The following is a 20,753-nucleotide window of genomic DNA, read 5'->3' as shown; positions in this document are numbered from 1 at the left end:
TATATAGATATAATACTGTTCATACATTAGTTTAGCTTATTTACTTTTTCATATACGTATACTCCATATACACACATGTTATACTTTACGCTGCAATGTACCATACTGCTCAATTGCACTCTGGTTAGATGCAAACTTAATTTCACTGTACTCTCTACTTGTACTTGTGCAATGACAATACATTTACTCAAATCTCCAATCTCTACTGAGTAGTGTTCATTGTTAACCTGCGGATGGCAGCAATAAGCCACAGATGCTTCCAGTCTGCCGGAAACTGGAACAAAAGAAGAAGAAGAAGAAGTGCAGTGCGCACGCGTACGACATCATGGTCGAACTCGGAGTCAGTGAATCAGCTGGAGAAGTGGTGAAATGATTTGCCAACTACAGTTTTAATCAGAGACATGGGGCGTTAACTCTGCACCTAGTACACATTTGACAGCAGACAGACAGATAGAATAGCTTGTTTCTCGTCCGGGCAGAAAAATAAACCATGACAGCCAACGAGGATCAAGAGGTATGATGAACGAATGATGATGTACTGGCGAGCTAGCTAACAGTTGGAGCTGAGAGCATTTGCTCACAAGCTAGCGTTAGAGTTGGATAACTCAGTTTGACACCATGGGTGTTCACTGTAACGTTATAGTTTTCTACTCGCTTGTCAGAGAAAAGGTGTCTTATTTATCCATTAAAGAAGATTCGCACCTTTATTTTTTTGTGCTAGATCTCCCTGATTTTGTTGTCCAGCACAGACTAGGATTTCGGCTCCAGTTAACGTTAGCTGTCCATACCGGTGTCTGTTTGTTCACCAGTCGTCTCATTGCTGTTTACAGATGGAGTTGGAGGCTCTGCGCTCTATCTATGAAGGGGACGAGTGTTTTAAGGAAATCAGCCCTGTTTCTTTCCAGTTTAGAGTGAGTATGACACCTGTTGAATGCTTTCCCCCCCCCTTCTTTAAAAAAAAATTAAATAAACAGTCCACAGTTGAATGACACAGATTAAGATATTGGTTGTTATGTGGACATTTTTGCTTCTCGAACGCCATTTCAATGTTTGCATTTCAGGTAGGAGAGCTCGAAGACTCCAAATCCTTCATCCTAGATTTCTTGTGGCCAGAGGCCTATCCTGAAACGTCCCCAGAAATGTCTCTACGTGGCTATTTCAACAAGAAAATGTGAGTCGCAGGTGCATCTCTTGACTGTGTGGAATATTGTACCACAGTATAACTAAACAAAACGAAAACAACAGATTTAAACCTGTTCACTATGGCTACGTTGAGACTGCAGGCAAAAGTGGCCAGAATCAGTTATGTTTTTTTCATGACCGTGTGAATCGAATGACACTGAATCTGATCTTTTCAATTAAGATTTGAGTCACTTTCATTATGTGGTTCCTAAATCAGATACAAGTCAGATTTTTTTGCAATGCGACCTCAGTCTGAACAGTCATATCAGAATTCATATTACTTTTACGCCACTCTAGATTGCCATTCATCACAATTCTGTGCTGGCGCGAGTCACTCGGTGAATATAAACATGGAAGAGAACTGTGATTGAAGTGGTGAGTGGAGCGACAGGGAGGTGTTTACCTTTTTTAAGTGATACTTTGGGGTGATACTTCTGTACAACCAAACTTGAGAGGACGTATCATTTAACCGGTCTTTGTTTGAAAGCGCATTGAAAGAAGAAATGCCTCTTCTATTAATTTGTGCTAGGCTAGCTTGCAGCCGGATAGCTTTCTATTGAATGCACAGATGGGGAAACTGGTATCCATCCTCTTGTCTAATTTAGAGAAGACGGTAAGCGCATTTCCCATAATTCCTTTAACGTAACCTTAAACCTAACTTGAGACATCACACCTAAAAAGATTGTTACCAGTATGTCCTGCGAAATCATGCCACAGCGGTGTCGAGATGGTGTGAATATAGGGCGTCTCATAGGGGGCATCCCTACTTTGGACGGGTCTCGTGACCAAGATTAGTCTGGGGAAAAAACACACCACTGAGCCTGGCTGGTGTTCCATGGTGGTCTTGTCTGTCTGTATGACCCCAGCTCTGCAGAGACCAAGCAGTTGATCCTCTCCAAACTGGGGGAGCAGGTGGAGGCTAACCTGGGCACTGCCATGATGTACACCCTGTTCGAATGGGCCAAGGAGAACCAGCAGAGCCTGATGATGAACAACCAGCTCGTGGTCACTGCCGTGGTCAGTAGCTTGTATTGCTATTTTTATCTATGGTATATACAGTGTGTGTGTGTGTGTGTCTGTATGTATATATATTATATATTAATAAGTATATACAGTATATATATATATATACAGTACACAGCTTGGTTTTGGTCAGAAAAATATATTATTTAAAAGTCAAACAATTAAATAAGCCTTAAATATATGCTAATGGCAGTAGCCGTACCTGACCACCATCAAGGGTAAAACACAAACGAGTCCCAAGACTTTGTGGTCCTCTTTGGGTATGTATGACAATTGTAGTTGATTGATTCATAAAAAGACAGATTCAGCAACGCACCAAGAATATAAATATAAATCATATACAGTAAGTACTCTCCTGCTAATTCCCTACTCTGCTACTTTCTGTACATTTCACCATTCTGGCTTATAGTTATGATCTTTTCAGATTCTATGTCGGCACACCAGATTTATCTCTTATTTATTTATTTTCGAACAGACGCTGGAATCCACCAGGGGGGCCGCCCCTACGGCCAACAAGAAAAAGGAGAAGAAGGAACAGCTGACCAAATCTCAGAAGAGACGGATCACCTGCAGAACAGGTACAGCATTAAAGCGGCTGTCTACAAGTTTGGAGAACTTTGTCGGAAGCCAGAGAAACCTTTAACTCGTTGACTGCCAGGAATTAGACGGGGCCCGCGCTAGCACTGCCACACTTTAAAAGATAGGAGTGGATCACCTTGTTTGTAGAGCTATAACTATATTCTATATTATAGCTATGGATACAATACTATCACCTATCTATCGTTCAATATGTGAAAAAGAATAACATTTTCCATCCATACGTTCCCGTGTTATACCTTGGTGAATATAAGTATGGTTTTAGAGCGGTCTAGGGTAATTCCCGAAATGCTGAGTTATAGCCGTATACGTCAATTCCACTATAGACATTGCCATTTCTTGCCTGTACACGCTATTATTCTGAGATCAAATCTATATCATAGGTATTATGTTCCATCATGAATGCATGAAAGGGGGGGGGGGGGGTCGTTTCTGATTATTTGATTTTAGTAATGGCATTCGTATTGAACACTAAAAACACTTATCAGCCCGATCGGTATAAAAGCATTGCAGGATCAAGCTAAAATTGACGTCAAATCGTCCTTACCTGTGATCGGGAGTATTCCAAAAATAATCCAATGTCAATTTGGTCCATGGCATAATCCACCACAACATATGGATCAGGGATATTTGACGCGTTTCAATGGAACCAGGAGAATCGTTCGCTTCGCCCGACAAGGAAAAATTAAACCCGAGACATTTGGCCATTCCACAGGCCAAGATGCAAGGTTACAAAGGGTGCTCGATACCGCCGTCTAGCGGGATGCGGCCGGTATTGCACTTTGGCATTCTCAGGATGATTCCCCATGTTAACCCAGAGTCTGTGCCTGTAATGAATAGAAATATCGAATAAAAGAAATAATGATCAAATAACGTATATATATGTGGTTGCCGTTCAATGGTTGTCGACCAAACACGTATATAATCGTTGTTGGCGGCCATTGAGTTCAGATTCAGATTCCTTTATTAAACCATATGTGTAACCACATTGGTAATTGTCACAGCGATACAGTGTGCATTTTTCCATACAATTTCTTTTCACATAACAACAAGATACAGGACAAAAGACAGTGCAGTGCAGGATTTATTATTTGAATAAGTAAATATTAGGGCTGTCAGTTTTATCGCTTTAATTAGATTAATTAATTACACTGCAAATGATCGCGTTATGAAAATTAACGCAAAAGTAATTAAAAAAAATTTAAACTTTTTATAAATTTTATTTTATTACAAAAAAACATTTAATCTCATTCATTCCATAAGAACGTAGAATAAACATTTACAGACTTTTTTTTTAATGGTCCATTTGCATGTTCTTGGTATCTGATTCTAGGGACATCTATGGATCTCAGGGAATGTAATCCCAGTGTCAGAAATACTGTGTCTGTTACTAGGCTTGAGTAAATTGTAATGAACCAAATGAGAATATCAATAAAAATCTTTTTACATTTTTTTATCTTTGACTGTGAATAACACCATGCTAAAATTTACCAGACCTGAAAAATCTAAGCAAATGAATATAGGGAAGATGATTAAACAGAAGGTTTTGTAGATACTGAATTCTGCCATCCGGACACATGCAATTTGAAATATGATTATAGAATATCAGGCCTAAAATGGTTATGCATTATATGGTTATACAAATCCTGTAATTAATTAGATAACGTTTTTTAATCGCCTGACAGCACTAGTAAATATATATAAAGTGTATAACGTGTGCAGTGCAGAGTTCCAGGTCGGCCCCAGTGCAGAATTCTTGCCAGTGTCAATGATATTATTGTGCCAGTGTCACTTGGGGGCGGAGGGGTGGGGGGGGTCTTGAGGCATTGATCAGCCTGGCGGCTGAGGGGAAGAAACATAGTCTATGACGAGCTTTCACAGCCTTTGGGATCCGCAGCCTTCTCCCAGAGGGGAGCAGGGTGAAGAGGCTGTGTCCGGGGTGGGAGGGGTCGGCCATGATCTTTCTTGCCCTCTTCAGTGCCCTGGAGTCGTGCAGGGACCTGAGGGAGGACGGGACAGCCGATCACCCTCTCCGCGGAGCGAATCACCCACTGCAGCTTGGCGAGATCTTTTGCCGCTGCAGCGGGGAACCAGGAGATGATGGAGTGGGTGAGGATGGACTCAATGATGGCCGTGTAAAATTGGGCCATCATGGTCCTCTGCAGTTTGAATTTTTTCAACTGCCGGAGGAAGAACATCCTCCCCTGGGCTGTGATGTTAAGCTCCCACTTTAAATCCCGGGAGATTGTCATGCCTAGGAATCGGCATGACTCCACGGAGGCCACCTGGGTGCCTCCCAGTATGATGGGAGGGGGCAGGGCTGCTTTCCTCCGGAAGTCCACTACCATCTCCACTGTCTTTAGTTAGAGTATTGAGCTCAAGGTTGTTGCAGCTGCACCAGCTCTGCAGACTCTCGATCTCCCTCCTGTAGGCCGACTCGTCCCCCCTGGAGATGAGACCCACCAGGGTGGTGTCGTCAGCGAATTTCAGGAGTTTGACCGAGGGGTGGAGAGAGACACAGCTGTTGGTGTACAGGGAGAACAGTAGTGGGGACAGGACGCAGCCCTGCGGGGAACCGGTGCTGGTGGACCTAGAGCTGTAAATGCTCTTCCCCAGCTTCACCCGCTGAGACCTGTTGGACAGGAAGTCTGTAATCCACCTGCGAGTGGAGGCTGGCACCTGCAGCAGGGATAGCTGGTGCTCCAGGATGGGTTGAAGGATAGTGTTAAAGGCCGAGCTGAAGTCCACATACAATATCCTGACATAGTTGCCCGCACAGTCCAGATGTTCCAGCGTATAGTGCAGAGCCATGTTCACAGAATCCTCTGTGGATCTATTGGCTCTGTACGCAAACTGCAGCGGGTCGAGCACAGGATCAGTGATTAGGTCAGGGCGACAGGTCTGTAGTCATTAAGGCCCGTGACCTTGGCCTTCTTGGGGATGATGGTTGAGGCCTTGAAGCATGCTGGGACGTGACACAGGTCCAGCGAAGCATTAAAAATGGTGATAAACACCGGGGCGAGCTGGTCAGCGCAGTGCTTCAGGGCAGAGGGGGAGACAGAGTCCGGGCCGGCCGCCTTCCGGGGAGCTTAAGCTGCACAATAAAAACATACCTCGTTGACCCCCCCCTCCTTCCCCTGTCACTGTTAGTTTTGTAAAAGTAAAAAAAGATATATATATATATATATATTAAGGCTGTCAATCGATTAAAATATTTAATCTGATTAATCGCATGATTGTCCATAGTTAACTCGTGATTAATCGCAAATGAATCACATATTTTTTATCTGTTCTAAATCTACCTTAAACGGATCTTTTTCAAGTTTTAATACTCTTATCAACATATGCTTGCTTTATGCAGCCATTTAACACAAAAGGATGACCCTCATGCATTTTTTTTAATTTGCATTAAATTCAATTTATTTTTATTTCTAAAGATTTACTCAGAAACAAACATAGTATCAATAATACACCTGAGTGAAGTCTAGTATAACTAATATTTATAAATGACAAAAGTGAGTTTGTCATCCAGTTTAGCGTTTAGTCCGTTGTAGTGAACGGACATTAATCTCATGGTTATTTCACAATTTCAGATAACAAAGGGGAACTGCCGAGAGGTTGGGACTGGATTGATGTTATCAAGGTTGGTAGCTACTGTAACTTCCATGTTTCACCACAAGGTGGCACACTTAATCACCCTTTGAGGTGTGAGTCTTGTCAAACATTTCCTTCCTGATGTTCTAGAATTCCACAGCTCTCAATGACATCATCATTTAGAGTGTTAAATTCTCAAAATTGTAATCAGTCCGGTGTGGCCGCTTTACACCTCAAAGGGTTAATCACTCTTTGCGATGGCGTTCATGATCTACCTGTGTTAGTAATATGTCTTCTTTGTCTTGTTTTGTTTCTCTCTCTGCTCGCTCATCAATCCTACCTCGTGATGCCACAGCACGTAAGTGAAAACCTGTTTAAATCCCCTGTCCGTGATCTCTGTATGGCCCATAACTTGCTTTGTTTACATTAGGGATTTATTAGAATTAAGTTGTTGTTGTTACAATGTGGGTTTAATATCAATCAGGCTTTACTTGTGTAGCACTTTGTTTTCATACAGAGTTGCAATGCACTCTATAGATCAAAACATAGAAGTGAAAGCAGTAACCAGATCAGTGATGATTCTAAAGGTGGTAATAAAGACTACATGTCTCTTTAGGCTGTTGAACTTGAAGGTTTATAATATATATATTATATAGGTAATATTTGGAGTGACAAAAGCACAGTAGAGTAGCTGCACATCCAGCCTGTCTTGTTAGGCCAGGTGCAGCGATTATCCGCACACAGCTTCCAATACTGTAGGTTTCAACAGGGTCAGCTTTGCCTGACGAAGAAAACGGTGCTTTATAGTCACTAAAGTGTTTGTAACCGTAATCCTGTGCGGATATTCTTCTCCTTCATTCTTTAAATATTGGAGGGCAATGGACTTGTGTTTTGAGTTGTGATGGATGGGGGGCAAGAAAGCTCTAAACTAGTATGTTTTTCTATCCGAATGTACAGTTGCTTCATATTAAAGGAACACTGCAACATTATAGGAAACGCACGTACCGTATTCTCTAGAGTCGGACAAGAAGATGGATATCAGTTTCCTCTCTTGTGTTCAACTGAACACAATCTGGCTGCAAGCTAGCCTAGCTTAGCACAAATGAATGAAAGCGGATACGGATCACTAGCCTAGCTTAAAACTCTGGGAGAAGTGTTTTTTTTTGCCAACAGCTGGGCTAGCTGGTCTGTATCCGCTGCCATTAATTTATGCTAAGCTAGGCTAACTTGCAGCCAGATAGCTTTCTACAGAACATGCAGAGAGGAAATAGGTATCCATCTTCTTGTCTGACTCTGGAGAAGACTGTAAGCACGTTTCCCACGATGTTGCCGTGTTCCTTAACTCATTCAACGCCATAGCCACGCCCCATCTCTGCTCTCTAGCGCCTGCTTTCCTTTTCCTATTTTCACGATGTGTCACGATGTTTGCAGAGCTATATCTATATTCTATATTATAGCTATGGAGAAAATTGTCCGGCTCATTTGACAGACACTATTTGTAGTCCAATATGTAAAAATTAGTTAATTCTTTCATGTATACGTTCGAGTGTTATCCCGTGATATAGTCCTTACCTTTGATAGGAGGTATTGCAAAAAGAATATTCCAATTGTCTGATCGGGATTTCCAGTATTGATGTCCATCGGGTCCCTGACATGAAATGGCACAAAATATGCATCAAGTGTGCTGGACACGTTCCAAGGTGCTCAGATGAAGCGCTTCACTTGCCTGCCTGGGTCCAAATTCTCCGCCCGGACCATATAAAATGTAACGCACAGTGTGAAATAAGGTTTCAAAGGGTAGGCGATACTGCCACCTAGCAGGATTCGGCCGACATTGCACTCTCGGGGTCTCGGAATGAGTTCCAATGATAACACAGAGGTCCTTGAGAGTGTATAGAATATTAAGATCGAAAAAATGTATGGCAACAACATAATATAACACAGGTGGGGCAAGTGATCGAAAGGGGAAATATGATACCTTTTAATGAACTTAAAACACAGTTTGGGCTGAAAGACACAGAATTTTTATCTTATTTACAAATACAATCTGTTATTAAATCATTGTCTAAAGGCATAGCTATAGGAACAAACAGTCTTACCCGTGTTACCAAGTAAACAAATCACGGAGATGGCCAGTTCGCCCGCAGCATCTAGTGCTAACGTTAAGCTCTCAGAATGGTAGCAGTTCGCCCGCAGCATCCTACACACAACAACACACACTCTCGTTACCACAACGCTTTACGGTATTTTCACAGCACTGTCGCAACATTACCGTAAAGCGTGAACACCGTTGTGATCATACACAACACTACAGTTAGCTCTCAGAATAGCCAGTTAGCCCGCAGCACCAGCAACGGTAAGCGTGTCTCATTTAATTTCACTCACTGAAGCGGGGTTCCCCTCCTCCTCCTCCTGTGTGTAGAAGACAACCAGCTCTGCATGGCTCGCCCCACTAGTGAGGACTAGTCTCGCCCTCTGCTGGCGCGTGTGTGTGCACTACAACAAAACTCTGTTTAGACTGTATTGATTTTCAATACCGTCGGTATTTCGAAATACCCCGGTATACCGTCATACCGCCCAAGCCTAACAAGAAGGTAGATGAATGGAAGCGGACATGACCGGTTAGCCTAGGCATTGTCCAACTAACACCTCTCCCGAAGGCTAACCGGTCATGTCCGCTTCCATTCATTGTGCTAAGCTAGGCTAACATGTCAGCCAGATAGCTTTCTACTGAACGCACAGAGGAAACTGGTATCTATCTTCTTGTCTCTCTCTGGAGAAGACGGTAAGCTAATTTCCCCCAAAAGTTGGCGTGTTCCTTTTTAAGACGTACTGAAAATGTTTTCCCCAAAGACGAACCACGGCAGATGTTGTAACCCCCCTCTCTCCCGCTGTCGTAGCTGAGCAGGACGGGAGGTAGAGAGGAGGACTAGACCAGAGGGCCGAGGAGATGGGAAGAGGGCAGGGAGTCTGGCGCTGCTTTTCCCCCAACGAAGTGACGGAACGTTCCGGAACTCACCGGGAAAACCACCCGCTGACGCTGTGCAGGCGACGCCCCCGTGTCCAACCCCACGAGAGTCCACACTCAAAATGGCTTCTCTTCCCCCCGCCCCCCCTCCCACCTGAAAGGAAGACTGGGTTCCCTATGAGCTGAACACAATCTCACTGCTGTGGACGACGTGCCACTGTGTTTGAGGGCTTCAGGTCACATACCTTATGTTACAGCTAGTTTAATTTGACATCAGAGAGGCTATATGTGGACTGCTTTTGACCCGTCAGTCCCCTACACCCTGGTTTCTTAAACTATGGGTCGCCAGCCATCTTCTGGTGGGTCCCCCGCATGACAACAGTAGCTGTAGTATGTTTGTTTATACGTTTCAATGAGCCTGTGGTCCCGTGACGAGAGGGAAATAAATCATAGTTGGGTCACTGACTCAAAAAGTGTAAGAAATCGTGCCCAACACTTGACTAAAGCCCTGGAAATGTATTGTTCTATTTAATTTTTTATTTTACAATGCATCGACAACAGAGTCCACTGAATGGTGTGTAATGCACGTGGTTAGCTCTCGAGTCGGGTCACAGTGAGGCGCGGGATCATCTCATCGCCGTGTGTCACCAATCACCATCTACTGGATCATTGCAGCGGAATGTAGATGGATCCCTCTCCATTGTGCTGAAGATGTACATGTAGACATACTATCACTGCCATTGTTGTGGGAAAGCTCTCATGAGGTTGGACCCAGTTGCCAAGCATCAGAGCCATAATGTAGGTTTGTGTGCTAAATTTGGGCGGGCGGTGTGGGTAAATATAGCTTTACAATAGCCTTCAAGTACCCTGCGGTAAGGTTGTACTTTGTGAAAACATTTTATGAAGACGCCCCAACTGGATAGCTTATTCTTGTGACTTTTTTTTCTTCTTATTTATAAAAGGAAAAAGTGTGCTCCTCCCTATTAGAAAGTTTTTTATATAAATAAAAAAATGGTCTACTGCTTTTAACATGTCTGCACTTTATTTACTTATTTAATGGATCTTGTCCGGATGAGTGTTTTATGTGAAAGACTCTTTTCTGAGGTGAATACCAAATAACTTCCTACATTGAATGTTGTGTGTGTGAATGAATGAAAACTTTATTTAACAGATTGCAGAATGGGTACAATACAGTACGGCTCAATACATACAATTGTTAAGGGGATGCAGACCTGAGAAAGACGTTTGTCTTGTTTCCATCAGGGTCCCCCATTTTCAATTCATATAGACATATATGACATACATGACATACAGATAGTCAGTACTGCTACATCTATACATTTATGACATACCAGATTTGCAAATACAGTACTGTTTGTGATACAGAAGGAGTCAAGAAAAGGGAGTATATACATTTGACGTAGAAACTGTACATTGGAGGAGGTTGGGTACATTGGGATATTGACAACCATACTGGGTAATTTACATTGGCGGTGGTTGGGGGGGGGGGGGGGCCGGGGGGCACACTGTATAAACAAGTAACACTGTACATTGAGGGGGGGGGGGGAGGAGACACTGTACAAACAAACACAATTGTACATTGAACTATTGACAAAACCATACTAGGTAAATGACTGTACATTGGAGGGGGTTGGGTTAGGATATTTACAGGGGCCAGTGTTGAATTGCAGTCTCCCGTAGGTGTCCCTTGAGAGAGGTTTTGAAAGTGGGTAGTGATCCACATTCCTTTACAGCTTTGGGTAGGGCGTTACACATTGATGTGGCATAATTGCGAAACGTGTTTAGTCCCTTATTTGAGCCGAATCTGGGTTTAACATGATTTGTGGAGCTCCCTCTGGTGTTGTGATCGTGGTATTCACTGACCTTTGGGAAGTATTTTGACATGTACATGGCTACCTTGGTCGTGTAGTGTATCTTGTAGACCAGGCCCATTGCAAGTTGTTGTACTCTGTCGTCTACTCTAAGCCATCCTAGGTTGTCAAAGTGGGCAGGGGTGAGGTGGGTTCTAGGAGTAAGGTCAAGCAGTAGTCTGACCAGTTTGTTTTGAGATGTTTGTAATTTTGTTTTTAGCGCCTTTGAGGTGCTTTGGTACCATGAGGTGCAAGCATAGTCGTAGTACCCCCGAATGAGTGCTCCTGCCAGAGTCTTCAGGGTGTTCTTGTTTACCAGAGAGGAGATCCGGTACAAGAATCGAGTTCGTTGGTGTCTACGTCTACCATGTTTGTTATTGTTGTTTTTCGCCCTATGTAAAGCGACCTTGGGTTTTATGAAAGGCGCTATATAAAACCAAGTTATTATTATACCGTCTTTGTGTATTGATATTTAGTTTACATAGCGATGTTGACTTTAAATTTGGGTTGGAGGAGCTAAACAATTCTCATGAATAGGAGTTCCAACTGTTGCAATGCCGAAGTTTAGTGCCATATACCTTTGAAAATTATTCAAAACATACTTCCACTTCATGTTTTTTTTTAATGACTATGATTATACCCTTTTGTCACGTGACTCACGTCAGTCTTGCTACTTTGGGAATTGGCCATCGCCAGAGAGCTGTCTATTGGCGACCATAACTCCGCCTTCACGAGTACTTTGCGCCAACGGTTGGACCTGGTAGGATCTTCGTTTCGCCAGCTAGAACCCTCGTGGGTGAGGCACAATGTGGACCTACTACAAAAACGGACTTGTTCCCAAAAAGAAGAAGAAGAAGGTACGCTAAGTGGTCTACACTTGTCATATATATATTTATTTTAAAACTAATTTCCCCGTGGTTCTCAATTATATTCCCTGTAGGCTACTAGTATCCGCCAGTGACTAAATTACTGATGCGATTAGTAGTCACTTTCAGTTTTCACTTTGCTTCTTCTAATACACTGGACGGCTTTGAATATATAATATATTTGAAATAGTGAGTAGTCATATCTCAAATTAAACTAAACTTTAAAAAGGCGTGTTAAAGTGACACGGGACGCTAAATGCTGCTGCATATGATGCGTAAGTGTAGCGTTAAAAGCAACATAACGCATGTCTGTATTTGAAAATCTGGTATGTCATAAATGTATAGATGTAGCAGTACTGTCTATCTGTATGTCGTGTGTGTCATATGATGAATTGAAAATGGGGGACCCTGATGGAAACAAGACGAAAGTCTTTCTCAGGTCTGCATCCTCTTAACAATTGTATGTATTGAGCTGTACTGTATACTGTACCCATTCTGCAATCTGTTAATAAACTTTTCAATCAATCAATCTTTGTTTACTTATGTTATTAGTTGACATCCTTTTTGCGAGTAGACTTTCAATTCTAAAGCAAGAGTCAGCGAGACATGACGTTTTTTGTCTAGTCGTCATGAATCACACGATGTATGATTTGATTACTCTGTCAGGGTCTATGGGTAACAGTACTATTTGAATACCGTATATGTCACAAATGTATCAGTACTAAATGTCCCTATGCCATAAATAGACGAGGGCTGTGTCATAGCTCATAGCCTATGCCATAAATGTCACGTATGTTGTGTATGTCATACATGTCAATATGAATTGAAAATGATGTAAACAAGACAAACGTCTTTCTCTGGTCTGCATCCCCCTTATGTATTGAGCATTTGAGCCGTACTGTATTGTACGCATTCTGCAATCTGTTAAATAAAGTTTTCATTCATTCATTCATTCATTCATTCACCCACCACTGAATGTTCTGTTATGTCTTTACAGGGCATCAAAGAGGTTGTAACATTTCCAGCCATTCACAACGGCCCTACGTCACTGTGTCAGGTGAACCTGCTTATTCCGACATAATATACTATTTTACCATTTACCATTTATAGACTATATTCAATCGGTTCTATAGGTCACTGGTTCTCAAAATGGGGTCTGGGGCCAAGGAAAAATGGGAATATTGTTATAATAGTTAATTTCACAATGTCAAACCCACAACTACACACACGCACAACCCGCATGCCACCCGGGAACGAACGGAGGAAACAACCTCGTTACTGCCCCCAGAATCACGGGGTCAAGGCCCAAGGGCAAACCCAACCCCGTGGCAAGGCCGTAGCAGCGGAGCGCGAAGGAAGACCCAGACCCACCAATGGGACTGGACCCCCTGGAACGGGGGCCCGGAGAAGTCCATGATGCCAGCATCAAGACCCCACCAGGTGGGCACTTAGTGACCCCGCCCCCCACATCGCCAGCGTATTCGGACAAAGGCCCCTCAGCCGAGCGGGCCCTGTCCCCCCAATAGTACACCGCCTGGTACACTGACCCTGCAGAACAGGCAGTCAGCATGGCCGTAAGCACACAAAAAAGGTTAACCAACGGAAGCAGGCAGCGCACCGGGGAAAAACCAGGCAACAGGCTGTTAACCCTAGCCTGGAGACTGCGGACGAGACAGGCGCCAGAGGGGACAGCTGAACACAGCCGCCCCGGCGGAAGGGGCGTATGCTGGCGTTGTTGAATGACCAAGCCTCCATTTAAAAAAAACCCACCCAGAGGGGTTGAGGCAGAGAAGGCTGACACGATTGGCAGACGTCATGAACGTGCAGGGGCACCCTCAACCGGTGAACCCGGGAGTTGACATTGCTCCAACACACCAGGGAATCAACCACCTTGGTGTTACCCAATGCGGCGGTTGTTCCTATAACCCCTCAAGAAAAAACTCCAAAACACACCTGCGAGTATACACCGGCTATACCGCAGTACAAGTGTTTCAGTTTTCAAAAAGGGTTAACCCAGGCCTACGGGTCGACGAAACATTACTTCGGACCGGGCCTGGCGATACGGGAAGCACAGGGTCACCAGAGGAGGTCAAAGACCACCCCAACAGGCCCCTCTTCGCCATGCGTGAGAGAAGAGCGAAAAAGAATGGAGAACCAGCCCCAAGCACACCGTACTAGGTATTCCCAGGCGATCTCCCAACCAAGTACTAACCAGGACCAACCTGTGTAGCGGCCGATATCCGATGAGATCGAGCGTGTACAGGTTGGCATGGCCGTAAGCCATTACGACAGTGCTGAGTAAAAAATGTACCCAACCAGGGTCTCCATAGCGCTTAACCCTGTGACACCTGGAGGGGAGAGAGCAGATGGTGGAGGTAAACGGTACCCTATCCCCCCCCCTCACAGTAAGCTGTGGTGTTCCACAAGGAAGCATACTAGGTCCGCTACTGTTCCTAATTTATGCAAATGACATGTCGTCAGCTTGTGACTGCAACTTGTTCCTGTTTGCGGACGACTCAGCCCTGCTGGTCTCTGACAAGAACAAGTTACAGGTTGAAAAAACCCTCAGCTCAGAACTAGGCAAAATCTGCATATGGCTCGCTGATAACAAACTATCATTACACATGGGCAAAACAGAGTCCATTCTCTTCGGTTCAAATAACAAACTCAGCAAGACCGACGGCTTCTCAGTTACAGTGGGTGACAATATTGTCACAAGGAAAGAAGATATTACCTACCTGGGTTCCATCCTAGAGGCAAATCTTTCCTGTGACAAAATGGCATCCAATGTAATAAAGAAAAGTCAACCAACGAACTCGATTCTTGTACCGGATCTCCTCACTGGTAAACAAGAATACCCTGAAGACTCTAGCAGGAGCACTCATTCAAGGGTACTACGACTATGCTTGCACCTCATGGTACCAAAGCACCTCAAAGGCGCTAAAAACAAAATTACAAACATCTCAAAACAAACTGGTCAGACTACTGCTTGACCTTACTCCTAGAACCCACCTCACCCCTGCCCACTTTGACAACCTAGGATGGCTTAGAGTAGACGACAGAGTACAGCAACTTGCAATGGGCCTGGTCTACAAGATACACTACACGACCAAGGTACCCATGTACATGACAAAATACTTCCCAAAGGTCAGTGAATACCACGATCACAACACCAGAGGGCGCTCCACAAATCACGTTAAACCCAGATTCGGCTCAAACAAGGGACTAAACACGTTTCGCAATTATGCCACATCAATGTGGAACGCCCTACCCAAAGCTGTAAAGGAATGTGAATCACTACCCACTTTCAAAAACACTCTAAAAAAACACCTAAGGGAGACTGCAACTCGAAACTGGCCCCTGTAAATGTCCGAACACAACCCCCTCCAATGTACAGTAAATTACCAAGTATGGTCTTGTCAATAATCCAATGTACAGTGTTTGTTTGTACAGGTGTACAGTGTCCCCCACCCACCCCTCCTACCCAACCCCCCCCCCCCCCCCACTCCTACCCAACCCCCCCCCCCCCCCCCACCCACCCATCCACCTCCAATGTACAGTCCCCCCCCACCCCCACCTACCCAATCCAATGTACAGTTTCTACGTCTAATGTATATACTCTTTTCTTTCTGGACTCTTTTTGTATCACAAACAGTACTGTAATTGCAAATCTGGTATGTCATAAATGTATAGATGTAGCAGTACTGTCTATCGGTATGTCATGTATGTCACATATGTTACGATGAATTGAAAATGGGGGACCCTGATGTAAACAAGACGAAAGTCTTTCTCTGGTCTGCATCCCCTTAACAATTGTATGTATTGAGCTGTACTGTACTGTACTGTACCCATTCTGCAATCTGTTAATAAAGTTTTCAATCAATCAATCAATCAACACCCGGACCGACCTGGCATTTTTCCCCCTGAATAAAGCCCAAGTCCCTCAGGGTACCAGAACAGCAGATCTGCATCCCCGGCGGACAACGGGTTCAACTGATCCGGACCAGCGTGACCAGAACCAGTCCCGTGCCCTAACCACGCCGACATGCCTACTCCAGGAGAAAGGGCAGATATGCGTGTTGATCTTAACATGAAAAGAAGGTGCCACCCAGACGTTCGGGCGAACCGCGCCCGGTGGCCCACCCCCAGAGCGTGAGACCCCTCTACATATGTTCAGATCCATTCCGTCATCATCCCCCAGACATGAACGAGAATCCGTCGAAAACCAACCCAGGTCGTGGGATGTGGTCGTCGGAAGAGGAAAAACCTCCATCCCAGTTGCTTTATAAAAACGCCGTTTTAACCTCAAGCAACCAAGGCGTGCCAGTCAGTCGCCTGTTTACAGCGAGCTAGCACTATACGTGCGTCGGGACACACCCACATCAATGAACAGGCTATTTAGACCTGTCATTGAATCCCCAAGGCGCCCAGGGGAACGACAAGAGGGGTGTGACACTTCCTAACTCTAACTATTTTTTAATAGAAAAGAAGGAAGCACCAACAGTATGTATCCCAGTCTACACAGCCGGGGGTAAAAAAAATTCACATTTTTACATCCCACCACCCTCCCATAGGAAGGAGACGGGAATCCCCAGAGAGACTTCCCACGCGAGCTGTACAGATTGAAAAGAATATATTGCACCTTGAGCCATGTAAAAAATTGGTTTTAGGGCTCTCCGGGGAAGAGGCACTGAACCCATACACACTCAATAATCGAATTGAATCGAATACATACACAATAGAATAGGACACCTTCTAGAGCAGGGGTAGGCAACCCTAGGCACGTGTGCCTGCATAGGCACGCGGGGGCATTTTCATAGGCACAGGGGGCAGCATTAAAAAAAGAAAATAAAATAAAAAAAAATATTATATATTTTTTTATTTTAATTTTTTTTTGCTTTAAAATATAGTGAAATATTTTGCACTGTTGTCGCATTTATCTTGTTGAAATTCTCCAACAGGTTATTTTTACTACCACAAATTTAATTGAGACCCTTTATTCGTTTATTATTTCAATTTAGCTGGAAATACATTGCTACATCATTCAGTAACATTTGCAGAGCCTTATAACAAAAACATTATTACGGTCACCATTGTGACCAGTGGGATTAATCAACAAATTGTATTATTTATTTTTCTATTTCATTGAACATTGCACATGTTAAAAGCCATTTTTTTTACTCAAAATGTGAGTATTACCAAGTCAACTTGTGTTCTTAAAACAATGACAATAAACAGTTTTATTAGGTTGAAATAATGTGGTTGTGTACTTATTTTTCTGTTAACTTATTATGGATTGAAAACTGAAAACTAACTGAACTCAATATTTTAAAGTTCTGGTAACTTATTATTATAAAAAAAATTACAGTGTAGTCTTGCGATCAATCAAAACGTATTTACACGATATACCTCACATTCACCCTCCATTCACATCCTGGTGTTCTCCTGGTGTTCTCCATTAGGCCTGTAGGTGGAGCTATGACAGCACACGTACAGTACACACACCGATGGTGTGTGATGTGTCCAAAACTGAATGGGCAAATGTGAGTGAAATGGTCGCACTGTATGCAGCTGTTTGTCTGCATTGCATTGCTCCCCCCCCCAACTCAGATTTAGGGTTGATACAACCATCATAATAATTGTTAATAATAACAATAACAATAATGATGTAATAATGTAAACATTTTCATTAAAAAGACCTGATTATGAGAAAAAAAAATTACGATGCATGGAATATTGTTGAGGCACACTAGTTACAACTATATTTCAAACAGGCACTCCATGTCAAAAAGGTTGCTGACCCCTGTTCTAGAGGGTCCACTCACCTTGACAATCTGAGGAGGAGGCTCTGTACTCTGAAGGAGGCTCCCTCACATGGAAGGAGGAGTCCGAACTCACAGAAGGCCCGAATAGGCGCTTGGTGAGGAGGAGCCCTGACCACCCCCCGAAAACAGATCCATCACATGGACCTGAACAGCACACGGAAGTCCTACCAACAGAGACGCGCACGTGACGTACTCTATGGCGGGGGAATTTCTGCGGTGCACACGCCCAATATTCCAGGCCGTGGGACCAGGAAACTCCCCCCCCCCCCCCCCCTCACCCCGTAACGTGCCGAACCGCAACGTGACAGGAACCTTGAAGGACAGGGGGTGTACCCCTGACCAACAGAAAAAAGGGGGAGAGGAAAGGTTACCAGTTCACCCCTTTACGACCCCACACCCATGATACGATGTAATGACAAAAAGAGAGTGTTGTGAAGGATCAGATTAAACCGAATATATATATTTATTTATGGATATATATTTAATAGTATTTGTATATCGTTTGATATCCCCTGTATATTCCTTGTACAATATACACTGAATATCCCTTTAGTCTACTAACAGCCCATAATAGTTTCATTCTACCATTGGACGAGAACCTGGCGCCAGCAGCCAAGCCCCTTGGTTCAAGTTCAATCGTGCCGACGAACATGTCGTTACAAGCCCGGTTCCGCGTAGGAATACGTCTGGCGAAATACGAATGGTACTATTTGTTCACAGCGCATATATATATGGCGCAAGTAAAGTAGAACTTTCTTTTAGTCCATTAGTCCTTTACCCTCCAACCTAGTAACAGACGCGAAGCCTCACCCACGCCGCACGTGTGGTGCAGTAAGGCCTACTTGGCCTCAGAATAGGCATTGAGACATTGTGTGGATTAATAGTTGAATTGTCATAGTTTGGCACTATACCGTCGAGTGGGACGTATTTCTATTAAGTTAATAATAGTCTATTATGTATGGTGCATCGTTCGGTTAGAGTTATAAAGTGAGCAGTACCCCCATCGTTCCTGACGTTATCTGGAGTCTTAACCAGGCTGGGCAGACCACGTGTGGTGCTTGCATCCGAGGAGCTCCGGGCCAGGACGAGTGGACCTGTACATTGGATTACTTTACCCGGACGACGGCGAGCCTTCCACGGCTTGGATTATCTACGTGCTTTGGGTGCTTTGATTATGCCATGGATAACAGCCAACACTGCTGAGTGTTGGAACTACCCCCCCGAGAGGAGTCCAGGTGAGACGGCGCTCTACCCCGAGTGAGGTCGCCTCACGTCTCTTCGTTGTGGACCGGCAGCTACCGTCCACCAGAGGGCCCAGCTGTATTCATCTGCGGACCGAGGTTCTGTGGGCACCGTGTTCAGCACTCTGAATTCTCCCAAGAAATCGTCGGCCAGATGGGATACCGCCAGCGGCTCTCCTAACCCCCCCCTACTGTCTTACAACCAGCGGGACCCCCCCCCTTTAGTGTATCCAGCTATAATCATTTAAGTACCATCGCTATAGTTCCCTAAAGAACCAGGTTGTATACTTGCTCCCTGCGTAACCAGAGATTGGACATTCAATGTTGATTTACCTACGAATACTCATTTGCCTTACAAGTGCATTTCAAATCATAAATGTCATTAAGTGAACATGGTATATACCCTTTGCTATATAAAATATTCGATTTATACATTTGTGTGGACTTCGTTTCATCAGGTGGGAAAGTGTTCATCATATCTATATCATGTACTGGATGGCCAGAAGTTAAAGTACAAGCGGTAGTGGTTTAATAATACCATACTTATCAATACAGTCAGGGAATTGTACCCCTCAGTTACAATTGGTCCTTCGAGCCGGATGGTAACTAGTGTAATATTAATATAGTGTTATTAATATTGAAATGGCCTATGATGAACACTCCACGAAACGGTCCTCCTAACGTAGAACGCCCGCAGCGCAGACGACAGCCACCTCAGTACTTAGAGGATTACGCTGTCAGTCAACTACCTAGCCTTCGACAAACGGTAAACGCGGTAAAAGTAGAAAGTAAAATTATGTCTGACCTTAACGACCAGGTTTCCCCGACCACAGAGGCCCTAGTGGGTTCTAATGTAACTGACCAAGCTCACGGTGGGGACCAGGAGGGAGCTGACATGCCTTTACCCCCCGCCAATACCGAAGAAGTAGTCCCCGACCAGCCCCGGGAGGAAGACAACCCTACAGAGAGAGAACTCTGCACGGAAGAAGAGGAGGAGAGCGCCGAGGAAATAGAGCGCCAGGACTCCCCAACGAGTACAGCCAGGAGCGGCTCACCCAGGAGCGGCTCACCTCTACAACCGTCTTCCCCCAGCGAAGCGGAGAGGATGCTATCACAGGCGTTCCTCGTCAGCCTGACAGCCGCTACTGAACGCGATCGACTTCAGGGTGAACGCGATCGACTCCAAGCACAGATGCTTATCGAGCGCGAACAACTCCAAGCGCAGCAACGGAGCGAAGAAGAGCGCATACGCCTGGAGATGAGACGCCTTCAGACGGAATAGAATATGGCAAGAGACCGGGCCGACGCCCAGCGCGCCGCTGCCGGTGCCCAAAGAGAAGCAGATCTCACCAAGCGCGAAGCCGAGCGCGACAAGTTACAAGCGCAACTAATGGAGCAGCTGATCCTCAAGGCAACACCCTCTCCCTCCGCCAGGGGTTCAAGGAACTCGTCGAGACAACAGTCAAGGGCAGCGTCTCCTAACCGAGCAAGCGACCCTGAACTTGACCAACAGACCAAGCCTATACCCCCCGCAGACCCCCTTCCCAGACCGGTCCAAGCGAGACCCAGCTACAAGGAAGGAGCGG

The 20,753-nt window shown here is 44.6% G+C and overlaps 1 protein-coding gene across 1 annotated transcript in view; it reads left to right on the top strand.

Moving 5' to 3' along the window:
* Window positions 1-340: 340 nt before the first annotated feature.
* Window positions 341-20,753, top strand: part of rwdd (RWD domain containing 4) — a gene marked incomplete at its 3' end in the record, with an annotated part of 51,675 nt that continues 31,262 nt past the window's right edge. Inside the window, exons 1-6 of the mRNA XM_084334522.1 lie at window positions 341-514; window positions 831-911; window positions 1,062-1,171; window positions 2,049-2,199; window positions 2,681-2,783; window positions 6,396-6,445. Coding sequence (XP_084190648.1) covers window positions 491-514; window positions 831-911; window positions 1,062-1,171; window positions 2,049-2,199; window positions 2,681-2,783; window positions 6,396-6,445 — 519 coding nt within the window. The 5' untranslated portion in view covers window positions 341-490. The remainder of the gene's footprint in view (window positions 515-830; window positions 912-1,061; window positions 1,172-2,048; window positions 2,200-2,680; window positions 2,784-6,395; window positions 6,446-20,753) is intronic.

Source organism: Notolepis coatsorum (assembly GCF_963971535.1).
Source record: "Notolepis coatsorum genome assembly, chromosome: 1".
In the NCBI taxonomy this organism is placed as follows: domain Eukaryota; kingdom Metazoa; phylum Chordata; class Actinopteri; order Aulopiformes; family Paralepididae; genus Notolepis; species Notolepis coatsorum.
This window is presented reverse-complemented; position numbering and strand designations above follow the sequence as displayed.